The 15,065-nt window shown below is 38.7% G+C and overlaps 1 protein-coding gene across 3 annotated transcripts in view; it reads right to left on the bottom strand.

The window, feature by feature from the left end:
• Window positions 1-15,065, bottom strand: part of PLD5 (phospholipase D family member 5) — a 427,488-nt gene that overhangs the window by 135,965 nt on the left and 276,458 nt on the right. For 2 of the 3 annotated variants that reach the window (XM_061382516.1, XM_061382517.1), the window contains one exon: window positions 6,835-6,946. In XM_061382516.1, coding sequence (XP_061238500.1) covers window positions 6,835-6,946 — 112 coding nt within the window. Of the gene's footprint in view, window positions 1-6,834; window positions 6,947-15,065 lie in introns of those variants that run through there. The other variant, XM_061382518.1, reaches the window with a different exon arrangement.

Here is a 15,065-nt window from a genome sequence, read left to right as displayed (position 1 = left end):
TTTAATACCCCACTTACACCTATGGATAGATCAACTAAACAGAAAATTAACAAGGAAACACAAACTTTAAACGATACAATAGACCAGTTAGACCTAATTGATATCTATAGGTCATTTCATCCCAAAACAATGAATTTCACCTTTTTCTCAAGCGCACATGGAACCTTCTCCAGGATAGATCACATCCTGGGCCATAAAGCTAGCCTTGGTAAATTCAAAAAAATAGAAATCATTCCAAGCATTTTTTCTGACCACAATGCAGTAAGATTAGATCTCAATTACAGGAGAAAAACTATTAAAAATTCCAACATATGGAGGCTGAACAACACGCTGCTGAATAACCAACAAATCACAGAAGAAATCAAAAAAGAAATCAAAATTTGCATAGAAATGAATGAAAATGAAAACACAACAACCCAAAACCTGTGGGACACGGTAAAAGCAGTCCTAAGGGGAAAGTTCATAGCAATACAGGCACACCTCAAGAAACAAGAAAAAAGTCAAATAAATAACCTAACTCTACACCTAAAGCAACTAGAAAAGGAAGAAATGAAGAACCCCAGGGTTAGTAGAAGGAAAGAAATCTTAAAAATTAGAGCAGAAATAAATGCAAAAGAAACAAAAGAGACCATAGCAAAAATCAACAAAACCAAAAGCTGGTTCTTTGAAAGGATAAATAAAATTGACAAACCATTAGCCAGACTCATCAAGAAACAAAGGGAGAAAAATCAAATCAACAAAATTAGAAACGAAAATGGAGAGATCACAACAGACAACACAGAAATACAAAGGATCATAAGAGACTACTATCAACAATTATATGCCAATAAAATGGACAACGTGGAAGAAATGGACAAATTCTTAGAAAAGTACAACTTTCCAAAACTGGACCAGGAAGAAATAGAAAATCTTAACAGACCCATCACAAGCATGGAAATTGAAACTGTAATCAAAAATCTTCCAGCAAACAAAAGCCCCGGTCCAGACGGCTTCACAGCTGAATTCTACCAAAAATTTAGAGAAGAGCTAACACCTATCCTGCTCAAACTCTTCCAGAAAATTGCTGAGGAAGGTAAACTTCCAAACTCATTCTATGAGGCCACCATCACCCTAATACCAAAACCTGACAAAGATCCCACAAAAAAAGAAAACTACAGGCCAATATCACTGATGAACATAGATGCAAAAATCCTTAACAAAATTCTAGCAATCAGAATCCAACAACACATTAAAAAGATCATACACCATGATCAAGTGGGCTTTATCCCAGGGATGCAAGGATTCTTCAATATCCGCAAATCAATCAATGTAATACACCACATTAACAAATTGAAAAATAAAAACCATATGATTATCTCAATAGATGCAGAGAAAGCCTTTGACAAAATTCAACATCCATTTATGATAAAAACTCTCCAGAAAGCAGGAATAGAAGGAACATACCTCAACATAATAAAAGCTATATATGACAAACCCACTGCAAACATTATCCTCAATGGTGAAAAATTGAAAGCATTTCCTCTAAAGTCAGGAACAAGACAAGGGTGCCCACTTTCACCATTACTATTCAACATAGTTTTGGAAGTTTTGGCCACAGCAATCAGAGCAGAAAAAGAAATAAAAGGAATCCAAATTGGAAAAGAAGAAGTAAAACTCTCACTATTTGCAGATGACATGATCCTCTACATAGAAAACCCTAAAGAGTCCACCAGAAAATTACTAGAAATAATCAATGACTACAGCAAAGTTGCAGGATATAAAATCAACACACAGAAATCCCTTGCATTCCTATACACTAATAATGAGAAAACAGAAAGAGAAATTAAGGAAACAATTCCATTCACCATTGCAACGGAAAGAATAAAATACTTAGGAATATATCTACCTAAAGAAACTAAAGACCTATATATAGAAAACTATAAAACACTGGTGAAAGAAATCAAAGAGGACACTAATAGATGGAGAAATATACCATGTTCATGGATTGGAAGAATCAATATAGTGAAAATGAGTATACTACCCAAAGCAATTTATAGATTCAACGCAATCCCTATCAAGCTACCAACAGTATTCTTCACAGAGCTAGAACAAATAATTTCACAATTTGTATGGAAATACAAAAAACCTCGAATAGCCAAAGCGATCTTGAGAAAGAAGAATGGAACTGGAGGAATCAACTTACCTGACTTCAGGCTCTACTACAAAGCCACAGTTATCAAGACAGTATGGTACTGGCACAAAGACAGAAATATTGATCAATGGAATAAAATAGAAAGCCCAGAGATAAATCCACGCACATATGGACACCTTATCTTCGACAAAGGAGGCAAGAATATACAATGGATTAAAGACAATCTCTTTAACAAGTGGTGCTGGGAAATCTGGTCAACCACTTGTAAAAGAATGAAACTGGACCACTTTCTAACACCATACACAAAAATAAACTCAAAATGGATTAAAGATCTAAACGTAAGACCAGAAACTATAAAACTCCTGGAGGAGAACATAGGCAAAACACTCTCCGACATACATCACAGCAGGATCCTCTATGACCCACCTCCCAGAATATTGGAAATAAAAGCAAAAATAAACAAATGGGACCTAATTAACCTTAAAAGCTTCTGCACATCAAAGGAAACTATTAGCAAGGTGAAAAGACAGCCTTCAGAATGGGAGAAAATAATAGCAAATGAAGCAACCTACAAACAAATAATCTAAAAAATATACAAGCAACTCCTACAGCTCAACTCCAGAAAAATAAACGACCCAATCAAAAAATGGGCCAAAGAACTAAATAGACATTTCTCCAAAAAAGACATACAGATGGCTAACAAACACATGAAAAGATGTTCAACATCACTCATTATCAGAGAAATGCAAATCAAAACCACTATGAGGTACCATTTCACACCAGTCAGAATGGCTGCGATCCAAAAGTCTACAAATAATCAATGCTGGAGAGGGTGTGGAGAAAAGGGAACCCTCTTACACTGTTGGTGGGAATGCAAACTAGTACAGCCACTATGGAGAACAGTGTGGAGATTCCTTAAAAAACTGGAAATAGAACTGCCTTATGATCCAGCAATCCCACTGCTGGGCATACACACTGAGGAAACCAGAAGGGAAAGAGACACGTGTACCCCAATGTTCATCGCAGCACTGTTTATAATAGCCAAGACGTGGAAGCAACCTAGATGTCCATCAGCAGATGAATGGATAAAGAAAGCTGTGGTACATATACACAATGGAGTATTACTCAGCCATTAAAAAGAATACATTTGAATCAGTTCTAATGAGGTGGATGAAACTGGAGCCTATTATACAGAGTGAAGTAAGCCAGAAGGAAAAACATAAATACAGTATACTAACGCATATATATGGAATTTAGAAAGATGGTAACAATAACCCTGTGTACGAGACAGCAAAAGAGACACTGATGTATAGAACAGTCTTATGGACTCTGTGGGAGAGGGAGAGGGTGGGAAGATGTGGGAGAATGGCAATGAAACATGTAAAATATCATGTAGGAAACGAGTTGCCAGTTCAGGTTCGATGCATGATGCTGGATGCTTGGGGCTGGTGCACTGGGACGGCCCAGAGGGATGGTATGGGGAGGGAGGAGGGAGGAGGGTTTGGGATGGGGAACACATGTATACCTGTGGCGGATTCATTTTGATATTTGGCAAAACTAATACAATTATGTAAAGTTTAAAAATAAAATAAAATTGGAAGAATAAAAAAAAAAAATATTTCGAGCTCTGGAACAAAAAAAAAAAAAAAAAAAAAAAAAAAAGAATACAAAAAGAATGTACATATATGCATAACTGAATCACTTTGTTGTACAGCAGAAATTAACACAACATTGTAAATCAACCGGACTTCAATTAAAAAATATGAGGAAGTTCTATAGATCTAATGTACAGCATAGTGACTACAGGTAATAATACTGTATTGCACGCTTGAAATTTGGTAAAGACAGTAAATCTTAAGAGTTCTCACCACAAAATAGAAAAAAAAAGATAACCGTGTAAGGTGATTAATTAACCTTAATGTGGTCATCATTTCAGAGCATCAATGTATCAAATCACCACATTGTACCATTTAAATATATATAATTTTATTTGTTGATTGCATGCATGTGCATTCATGTTAAGTCACTTCAGTCATGTCCGACTCTGTGTGACCCTATAGATGCAGCCCACCAGGCTCCTCTGTCCATGGGATTCTCCAGGCAAGAACACTGCAGTGGGTTGCCATTTCCTTCTCCAATGCATGCAAGTGAAACGTGAAAGTGAGGTCGCTCAGTCGTGTCCGACTCTTCGCAACCCCATGGACTGCAGCCTACCAGGCTCCTCTGTCTGTGGGATTTTCCAAGCAAGAGTACTGGAGTGGAGTAGAGTGGGGTGCCATTGCCTTCTCCAACTAATTCACTAGTTTAGTATGCAATAAAATAACAGAGGCTTTGAATAAATTAAGCTGGCTAGTAACAACTAATCAGTTTTCTTCAGTGGTTACTGTTCTTCTATATAGGCAGGATAATTAATTCATGGATGGTCTTTCCGGTCTATCTTCAACTATTCTTACACTACATAATCAATTAGGGACATCTTTTTATAGATATATGAAGAGAACACAGTAGCTTTACATAAGTTGAGTTTGTTAAATCTATTTGTTATGACAGGGGATTTCTGACAAAAAAAATTGCTCACTGCACACTGAACCCCAGAGAAGTGATGAAATATATATATATATATTTTATATGCTTGTAAACCTGAATTCAAAATATTTTATCCTAGTTAAAGCCATATTTTCTTTTTCAAGTAATATTTTAGAGTTTTATCAGACTAGTTACTATGAAAAGCTTCAGATCAGATCGGATCAGTTGCTCAGTCGTGTCCGACTCTTTGAGACCACATGAATCGCAGCACGCCAGGCCTCCCTGTCCATCACCAACTCCTGGAGTTCACTGAGACTCACGTCCATCGAGTCAGTGATGCCATCCAGCCATCTCATCCTCTGTCGTCCCCTTCTCCTCCTGCCCCCAATCCCTCCCAGCATCAGAGTCTTTTCCAATGAGTCAACTCTTCGCATGAGGTGGCCAAAGTACTGGAGTTTCAGCTTCAGCATCATTCCTTCCAAAGAAATCCCAGGGCTGATCTCCTTCAGAATGGACTGGTTGGATCTCCTTGCAGTCCAAGGGACTCTCAAGAGTCTTCTCCAACACCACAGTTCAAAAGCATAATTTCTTAGGCGCTTAGCCTTCTTCAGAGTCCAACTCTCACATCCATACATGACCACAGGAAAAACCATAGCCTTGACTAGACGAACCTTTATTGGCAAAGTAATGTCTCTGTTTTTGAATATGCTATCTAGGTTGGTCATAACTTTCCTTCTGATCCCCAAATCTGAACCGTTTTGAAAAGTATAAACGATATGTTTAATACACATAATTGTGAATTTTCATTTCTTGTTTTACAACAGGTTATTAAACAATCATGGAGAAATAAAATATAATTAATGTTTTATTTTTAAAATAGTTATTAAGGAAAATGAAAGTGCGATATTCTTATTTCAGATATTAAAGTTCTGACTTCAATGAGTAAGATTTAATCACAAGGAAATGCCAATTAAATATTTACTGTTTGGCAAATTCTTTGTGGTGAGGAAGCCAAAATGATCTGAAAATGCCAAAAGAATGCTCATTAGGATTCCTGGATGCAACTAGAGATTATCATATTAAGTGAAGGAAGTCAGAAAGAAAAAGACAAATAGCACACGATATCACTCTCATGCAGAATCTGGACTATGACGCAAATGACCCTATCTATGCAATGGACACCTACCGCCGCAGAGAACAGGCCTGCGGTTGCCGAGGCAAGGGCAGGCGAGGGGAGGAAGGATGGATTCAATTAACTTCCAACCTCAGAAACTCCTTCACAGCTGACGTTGCTCATGGCTAGTCTTATATTGACCTGTCTTTTGTGAACTATTCAGGACAAACCTTCCTGGAACTTTACCAAAAGCCTAGGAACTCTCCCTAAAAAAATAAGATACCCCAAAGCAAAGTATTCCAACACAAATTTCAAATGGTTCATCAAAATATTTCTGTTATTAATAATTTCTGTTAATAATAAATTTCTGACATTTATTATATGTCGTTCACAGGCTTACAGTCTGCATAGCAAATTCAGAATATATATATATGTATTTTTTTATAAATCAGTAAAAACTCTTTATAAGTGAGAGTTCAGTTAGTAAAGATACAGCAAAATGAAGAAATTTATTTCATAATTATCCTCAGTTTTCAGAAAGTGTGAAGCAAATTGTAAAGTGACCAAACAAATGATGGTCTCCTGCAGAATTACCTTAAAAGTCGTGAATAAGGCAGTGACTCATAGACTCCTACCTCTGACTATATTATTTCAAACAATATATGTAGCACAAAGAGAATGTCCATCTAATGGTCAAGAGAAAACCAGAAATCCAATGTTTGTTCTGATAAGAAGTGGCTCTTCTCTCTAATCATATCACTGAAGTGTTTACAGAGGGAAAGATTCTTCTTTCTAGTTAATTATCATCTAATGGCCAGTAGAGTACTTTGCATAAGCTAATATGCAACAACACTATTTTAAAAATCCCAGAAGAATTGGTTAATTAGTTCTCTCATTTAAAGGCTTTAATCAGTCTGTTTTTCAAAGGACAAACAAGAAGTGTACTAAGTGTGTTGATTATAAATAAATTGTGTATAAAGAAATCATGTACTAATCTAAATAGAATTGAATGCACTGGAACAGAACACCCAGAGGTAGAGTACCATGTCAACCTTGGCCTTACCCTTTGATTTCAAGGCTTCTAATACCTTTGAATCAGCTGTTACATCACTCACTAGCTTGATTTCAATACTTTGAGAAGTCAGTTGGAGCAACTTTTCGAAAAGACGTTGACCCTAGAAAAAACATTCAGAACCAAAGTCAGAAAACCTAAAATTATGCTGTTTTAAATAGGAATAAATAAACATTGAAAATTAAAACCATTCATTCAAATTTTAAAAGGCAAGCACTTCAGCACTTGGTATTCATGGAAATTTTTTTCAAAAGAGTTTATAGAAATAGAGAGTAGCACAAACACAGATTACATTGTTTTTTTGAGTACTGTGCAACTCAATTATTGCAATAATCATTTCAATGCTACAATGCAAATCTATTCTTTTTTTTTACTTTTTCATGAACTCTTAAGTATCTACACATGAAGAGGCAGAGAATATTAAACAGTTGTGACTGGGCCCAGAAAGACCCAGATTCCAGCTGATTTTCCAATTTACAAATTGTTTCTTAATTCACTTTCTTCCTTAGTGAAATGTTGATAATATTAATATTTACTTTAAAGTGTCTTGTTGAGGATTAAGGGTTAGTAGTAGGTAAGTGTTAGCCATTATGGGTGGAATCATGACTACTTATCCAGTGTTAGTCGCTCAGTCATGTTCAACTCTTTGTGACCCCACGGACTGGAGCCCGCCAGGTTTCTCTTGGGGCTCAGCTGGTAAAGAATCTGCCTGTAATGTGGGAGACCTGGGTTCAATCCCTGGGTTGAGAAGATTCGCTGGAGAAGGGAAAGGCTACCCACTCCAGTATTCTGGTCTGGAGAATTCCATGGACTATAGTCCATGGGGTCACAAAAAGTTGGACACAACTGAGTGACTTTCACTTTCACTACTTGTCAGGGATTTACCTAAATTCACTTTCTCATTTCAAATTTATGTTTTATTGAATTCAACTAGAAATCTATAATTATTACCCTAGCCTAAAAAAAACTGAAAAAAATAAAGGTTTTCTTTATTAGATTTCACAAACATAATTTTTATAGTAAAAATAAATTTTTTTTTACTCAATCTCAGGGAGACTGCATAGTGGTGGGTTCATTACATCATCGCAGGTGAGTGGATTGCAACATTATCCTGCTTATTTTCTCTTTTCATAGACTCCAAAGTGTTTTCATAGACTCCTTCTCCTTATCATAAGAGGGAACTGGTATTCCTTTATTGGTTTTTCAGGTTTGTGTTATTCGGCCACAAACTCAAATGCCCTCATAGCCTAAACAGGCAACAAGGCTTTGGTCTTCATGGCCTCCAAGTGGTAAAGTTTTATCTTGCTTTGATTAGAATAGAGTATTGATAATGATTATGGAGAAAGAATTTGAAGACTGAGAAGGTAAATGGATGGAATGTAAATGCAGAGCGGTGATTCTTGCAACTGGGACTTAGAAAAGAAAGAGACCAAAGATCAAAACCCTAAAGCTTTGGAATGTGAAGGAGCGAAGGGCTGGTATGCCTGTGCTAGGGTGCCAGCTGACTGCCAGGAGGAGTGTCTGGCATAATCCAGCCATCTCCTGCCTGGAGCTGGTGCAGTATAGCCTAAGATCCGAAATCCCCAGATGTTAGAGGATGGAGGAGTTGCACCCTGTGCCAGGCATGGAAGTTTCCTTTTTTGTCTAACCATGCTGGTAAAGGTTGCTCCAAGTGTAACTCATCAAAAGTGACCAACTTTGGGCTTCCCTGGCAGCTCAGTGGTAAAGAATCCACCCGCCAATGTAGGAGACACGACTTTGATCCCTGGTCGGGAAAGATCACCACAGAATGAGCCTTGTTTGAGAGCCCAGGAACCACAACTATTGAACCCACGTGCCACAGCTACTGAAGCCTGCATGCCCTGGAGCCCACCCTCTTCAACAAGAGAAGCTACTGCAATCAGAAGCCTGCACACAGCAACTACAGAGTAGCCTCCATTTCCCCCAAGTAGAGAAAAGCCTGCATGCAGCAATGAAGACTCAGCACAGCCAAAAATAAATAAATAAATAAAATTATGAGAAACAAATAAGCCTGAAAAAAAAGTGACCAAATTACTCTACATGCAGAACCTGGAGGCAGCCTCCCCACAAAGTAGGTCTTCCTATAAGGGATGTCAAATGAGGGCATTAGGTAGTTGCAAATTGCTTTTTAAATAAAGAAGTAAGAGGGGAGAGGGAGAGAGAGAGAAAGAGATTTAAGGAGGCAGAGGGAGATGGATAGGGAAGAAACAGTTACTGATTTGCTGATTTCAGGGCCTATATAAATTTCAAATTTACTATGGAAAAGTGAGGGCTTGGCAGTGAGAGGCTCCGACACTGGATGTAAGGGAAGATGCCCTTGGTGGGACTTTGTGGGGCTTTCTGCCGAGCTGCTTGCCACCAGCATGACCTCCTCTCTTTTAGCTGTGTCACTCTGCCAAGTTGCTATACTCTTGTCACACACCCTTGAAGGCTGGCTGATGTCTGCATAGCCCAGATTTCTAGAGCCTAGACCCACGGTCATCTCACAGTCACATAAATGTTTGTATTTTTCACTTTCACACGGGGAAAGGGCATATGTACTTTGCGTGTTCTGTGAGTCCCCATGGTTAGTGAGCCAGTATTTTTAAACAAACTTTTTTTGTTGTTGTTGTTCTTAGTTAACAATATATTTAGCAAAAACAAAACACAGGAGATCTTCTAACCTATCTGTATTTCTGGCTGTGTGCCTTAAAGTGATTCCCACTGTGTGATTTTTGTGAGATTTAAAATGAAGACCAGAACTCTCAAACATGAATGAAAATTGAAACTCCAAAAGCTACAGATAGTGGCAGACTATCATTAAATAAACCTTATTTTTACTTCCCTGATAACTCAGGGAAGCCCTTTTCCCTCAGCCCTGTCTGACTCTTTGTGACCCCATGGACAATACAGTCCATGGAATTCTCCAGGCCAGAATATTTGATGGGGTAGCTTTTCCCTTCTCCAGGGGATCTTCCCAACCCAGGGATTGAACCCATTACCATATGAACCACCAGGGAAGCCCAAGAATACTGGAGTGGGTAGCCTATCATATGTGCTGATTACTTACACCAAGGATTCTTAAAATTTTTAATTATAGTGCTCACTTGTAATGAACTTGTGCTGGGGTAGAATTTCTATACCTGGGCTTTAGGCAGAACTTCTATTAAATTTCTCCTGTTTTCAGTGTCTTACCTCCCAGTCCACACGTTTTTGCTAAGACATTCAAAATATAATTACTTCAAAAGGTATTAAACACTTATTCTATGCTGAGATCTGCAGTAAGGACTATTGCTTTCTGAGTTAAATTTACTCACCATGTTTTCATAAAGAAATAACAAAAGCCCCTTTGTCTTTTAAACATCAGTAGTTTAAAGACTTTCTCTTTCTAGTGAGAAACATCAGCCAACATTTTAAACTCAAATAAATCATCTTGAAGATAGCTAGTGGCTCAGGTACATTGACCTACTTTAAGCCTTTTTTTTTTTTTTTTTTTAATATCTGCTAAAACCTTATGATAGACAGTACGGTCCTGGAGAGGGAGGGAGTGGTACCCCAAGGGCAGAGATCCAGTTCAACCCCTCTGTGACTCTGAAGAGACTGCTTAACCCAAGAGAATAGAAGTTATAAATCCTGCCAATTTCTGTTGACCCAAAACAACTCATGGGCAGGATAAAATTCCACAAAAAATGTGAAGGGGAAAAAACAAAAATACCAAAGAGAAATCAGAATAAAGTCATGCTCTGTAAGATTAATTCTGGAGATAATATAGAATATGGTGATGGTTTTCAAATTTGTTTTAACAGTTAAACTTTTCATTTAAATGAAAACTTAAGCTAAGCATCTCCATCAATCCATCTCTGTCCTCTTGTGCATTTCCCCAGGGATCCACAGAAAACAACTGTAAAAAAACCACTGAACTTTACCCCTTTATCATACTGAGGTGTGATGCAGAATCATTAGAATACTGAAATTGAGAATGTCAGAGCTGGAAGATACCTTTGAGATCAATGATCTACCAATCTCCTCACTTTATAGATAAGGATACTCAGGCCCAAGAAATTTAAGTGATATGCTGATTTTCTATATGCTGATTTACTATAATTTTCTCTACATGACCATTTTATGTTAAAGAGGTATTCTTTCTTTCAGAAGGGGTATTCTGAAAGAAAGTTACATCCAAGTCTCTTCCTCTCCTTTCCCTCCCAGCTCCAGTATATCTAACTCCTCTGAACTAAGCAGTTCTGGGGCTGGAAGGCATTTAATAACCAGCAGAGTCAGGTTCTGGATACCAACATGTATGCAGAGTCAGTCTCTGTCTAACATGAGTGACCCAGTGGTCCTGTTCTCCAGGAGACTACACAGGAGCTGGGGCAAATCTCAAGGCCTGGGGCTGGGAATGTGAAGTATTACAGCGGGTGGCGGCGGGGAGGGAAGATGTTCTTCAGTTGACCTGTGATAGACAGGTTAACCATCTAATACAGCCCCTCCTTCACCTGAAAGAAAGCCATTAATAAGCTGATAAAATCAAACACTAACACACTTAACAGGATCCATCAAGAGAGATGCTTGGACACAATGGGCACTGGCCACTCAGGAAGACAGGAGGTAGAGCTAAGACACAATACGAGCACTCAAAGACAGTCAGACATGGCTGGACTAACACTCTAAAATTTTAGAGCTAAATTAGAAAAGTAATTAAAGAATACTGTTGAGACCCAAATCAGTGGCCCAAAGATGAAATGGAAGAAATATATCAAAGCACAGACAAGCAGGCACACACACATACATGGAAACATATGGTGACAAGGGGAGGAAAGGGAGATGGATAAATTGATATATATCATGTGGCTAGGGCTTCCCAGGTGGTGCTAGTGGTAAAGAACCCACCTGCCAATGCAGGAGACATGAGAGGTGCAGGTTCAATCCCTGGATCGGGAAGATCCCCCTGGAGGAGGGCATGGCAACCCACTCCAGTATTCTTCCCTGGAGAATCCCATGGACAGAGGAGCCTGGCGGGCTACAGTCCATGGGGTCACAAAGAGTCAAACACAACTGAAGTGATTAGCTCACACCCACGCATCATGTGGCTAATAGGTGTATTGGAAGAGAAAAAGAGACAAAAAGAAGGGGTTTGCAATAAAAGAAGAAAAAAATGTGTCTAACTTGAGAAAAGAAATAGATTTATGTGTCAAAAAGATAATTGAAGACAGAGGCAAATATAATGTGGAAAGTCACATATAGGCACATTCTGTAAAATTAATCAACACCAAGGAAAGAGAGGAATTCTTAGAAACTCCTGGCCCAAAATAAAACAAAACAAAAAGGTAACTATTAAGGAAAATGGATCAGATTAGCATGGAGCTAAATGTTGGCAACACTAAACCAGCATTTGGTGGTGAGAGACTATGGAAGAAAAAGGGTGATGCCTAGGAGTGTTTTACCTAGTCAAGAATTTTACTGCTGGCATGAAGAAAAAAAATATTTTCAGATATATACAGGTTTAGAGACTGTATTACTATATAACCCATATGGGGAACATATGCAATGAAGGGCTCTAACCAAATAGTAAATAACACTAAAACCAAGAAAGAAGACGATGGGAAGAAATAATTGGTTAGCAGTGTGATATGGATATGTGTTTGATGTATTTGCTAATTAAGAATTCTTAGAAGAGACACATTTTAGGAGAAGGCCTACTAAGAATCTATTACATGCATTCCTTGTAGGGGTGTTATTACCCTAAAGGGGCTAACAATTGATTCTTTCCTGTGTGAGAGTAGAGATGTATGTGAAAATGAAAGTTACACTTTTTTATTAATAAAACACAGATACACATACAGTAAACATGTAATATATCTGTGGTATTAAATTTCTTGGTGGGAAGGATTAGGAAAAAAAATGTCTAAGAAGAACAAGCCTGCCTGGCTAGCAAACATAAAGAGATGTTTATGTCAACAAGCAAAGCACAATGCAAAGCAATAAGGAGATCTCTCTTAGTACTCAAAGAGATTGAGAAGTAATTTATGAGGGGCAGCATATTCTCTTGTCACCAATTTTGGGAAAGACTACTCTAACATACTGCTTTTCTTCCACTCAGGAATCTCATATCTAGAGGCCCATCCCAAAGAAACAAAGGCACCAAAACATGTGTGTGTTACTTACGATTATATAAGTACAAACACACACACAGGATAAAAAGTTTAAATCAGGACTTTCCTGGTTATCCAGTGGTAAAGAGTCTGCCTGCCAATACAGGGGACACAGGTTTGAGGCCTGGTGCAGGGAGATTCTGTAGGCCTTGGAGCAACAAAGCCCATGCATCACGATTACTGAACAAGCCCTAGAGCCTGTGTTTTGCAACTACTGAAGCCCATGTGCTCTAGAGTCTATGCTCCACAGCGAGAGAAGCCACCACAAGGAGAAGCCTGTGCACCCCAACTAGAGAGTAGCCCCACTCATTGCAACTAGAAAAAGCCCACGTGCAGTGCAACGAAGACCCAGTGCAATCAAAAATTTTTGGCATTACATTTACTGAAAAAAAGTTGTTTACAGTTTAGAACACTTACTAAATTTTCTTATTTATCTATTATATTTACTGAAATATACAAAGTCTGCCAGAAGTCTGAACACAGATATGTGACTGACATACATTTGTTAGTGTCAACTTTTACTCTCAAATACTCTCAAGTAGGCCTTAGAAAGCATCACTACGAACAAAGCTAGTGGAGGTGATGGAATTCCAGTTGAGCTATTTCAAATCCTGAAAGATGATGCTGTGAAAGTGCTGCACTCAATATGCCAGCAAATTTGGAAAACTCCTCAGTGGCCACAGGACTGGAAAAGGTCAGTTTTCATTCCAATCCCAAAGAAAGGCAATGCCAAAGAATTGCTGCTCAAAAATGCTCAAATTGCTGCACAATTGCACTCATCTCACATGCTAGTAAAGTAATGCTCAAAATTCTCCAAGCCAGGCTTCAGCAATATGTGAACCGTGAACTTCCAGATGTTCAAGCTGGTATTAGAAAAGGCAGAGGAACCAGAGACCAAATTGCCAACATCTGCTGGATCTTCAAATAAGCCAGACAGTTCCAGAAAAATATCTATTTGTTCTTTATTGACTATGCCAAAGCCTTTGACTGTGTGGATCACAATAAACTGTGGAAAATTCTTCAAGAGATGGGAATACCATACCACCTGACCTGCCTCCTGAGAAATTTGTATGCAGGTCAGGAAGCAACAGTTAGAACTGGACATGGAACAACAGACTGGTTCCAAATAGGGAAAGGAGTACATCAAAGCTGTATATTGTCACCCTGCTTATTTAACTTATATGCAGAGTACATCATGAGAAATGCTGGGCTGGAAGAAGCACAAGCTGGAATCAAGATTGCCGGGAGAAATATCAATAACCTCAGATAGGCAGATGACACCACCCTTATGGCAGAAAGTGCAGAGGAACTAAAAAGCCTCTTGATGAAAGTGAAAGTGGAGAGTGAAAAAGTTGGCTTAAAGCTCAACATTCAGAAAACGAAGATCATGGCATCTGGTCCCATCACTTCATAGGAAATAGATGGGGAAACAGTGGAAACAGTGTCAGACTTTATTTTTCTGGGCTCCAAAATCACTGCAGATGGTGATTGCAGCCATGAAATTAAAAGACGCTTACTCCTTGGAAGGAAAGTTATGACCAACCTAGATAGCATATTCAAAATCAGAGACATTACTTTGCCAACAAAGGTCCATCTAGTCAAGGCTATGGTTTTTGCAGTGGTCATGTATGGATGTGAGAGTTGGACTCTGAAGAAAGCTGAGTACCGAAGAATTGATGCTTTTGAACTGTGGTGTTGGAGAAGACTCTTGAGAGTCCCTTGGACTGCAAGGAGATCAACCAGTCCATTCTGAAGGAGATCAGCCCTGGGATTTCTTTGGAGGGAATGATGCTAAAGCTGAAACTCCAGTACTTTGGCCACCTCATGCGAAGAGTTGACTCATTGGAAAAGACTCTGATGCTGGGAGGGATTGGGGGCAGGAGGAGAAGGGGACAACAGAGGATGAGATGGCTGGATGGCATCACGGACTCAATGGATGTGAGTCTGAGTGATCTCCGGGAGTTGGTGATGGACAGGGAGGCCTGGCGTGCTGCAATTCATGGGGTCGCAAAGAGTCGAACACGACTGAGCGACTGAACTACTCTCAAGACAAAGCAGAGTGTCTTTTGA

This window comes from Bos javanicus, chromosome 16 (genome assembly GCF_032452875.1).
Source record: "Bos javanicus breed banteng chromosome 16, ARS-OSU_banteng_1.0, whole genome shotgun sequence".
Taxonomy (NCBI): Eukaryota; Metazoa; Chordata; class Mammalia; order Artiodactyla; family Bovidae; genus Bos; species Bos javanicus.
This window is presented reverse-complemented; position numbering and strand designations above follow the sequence as displayed.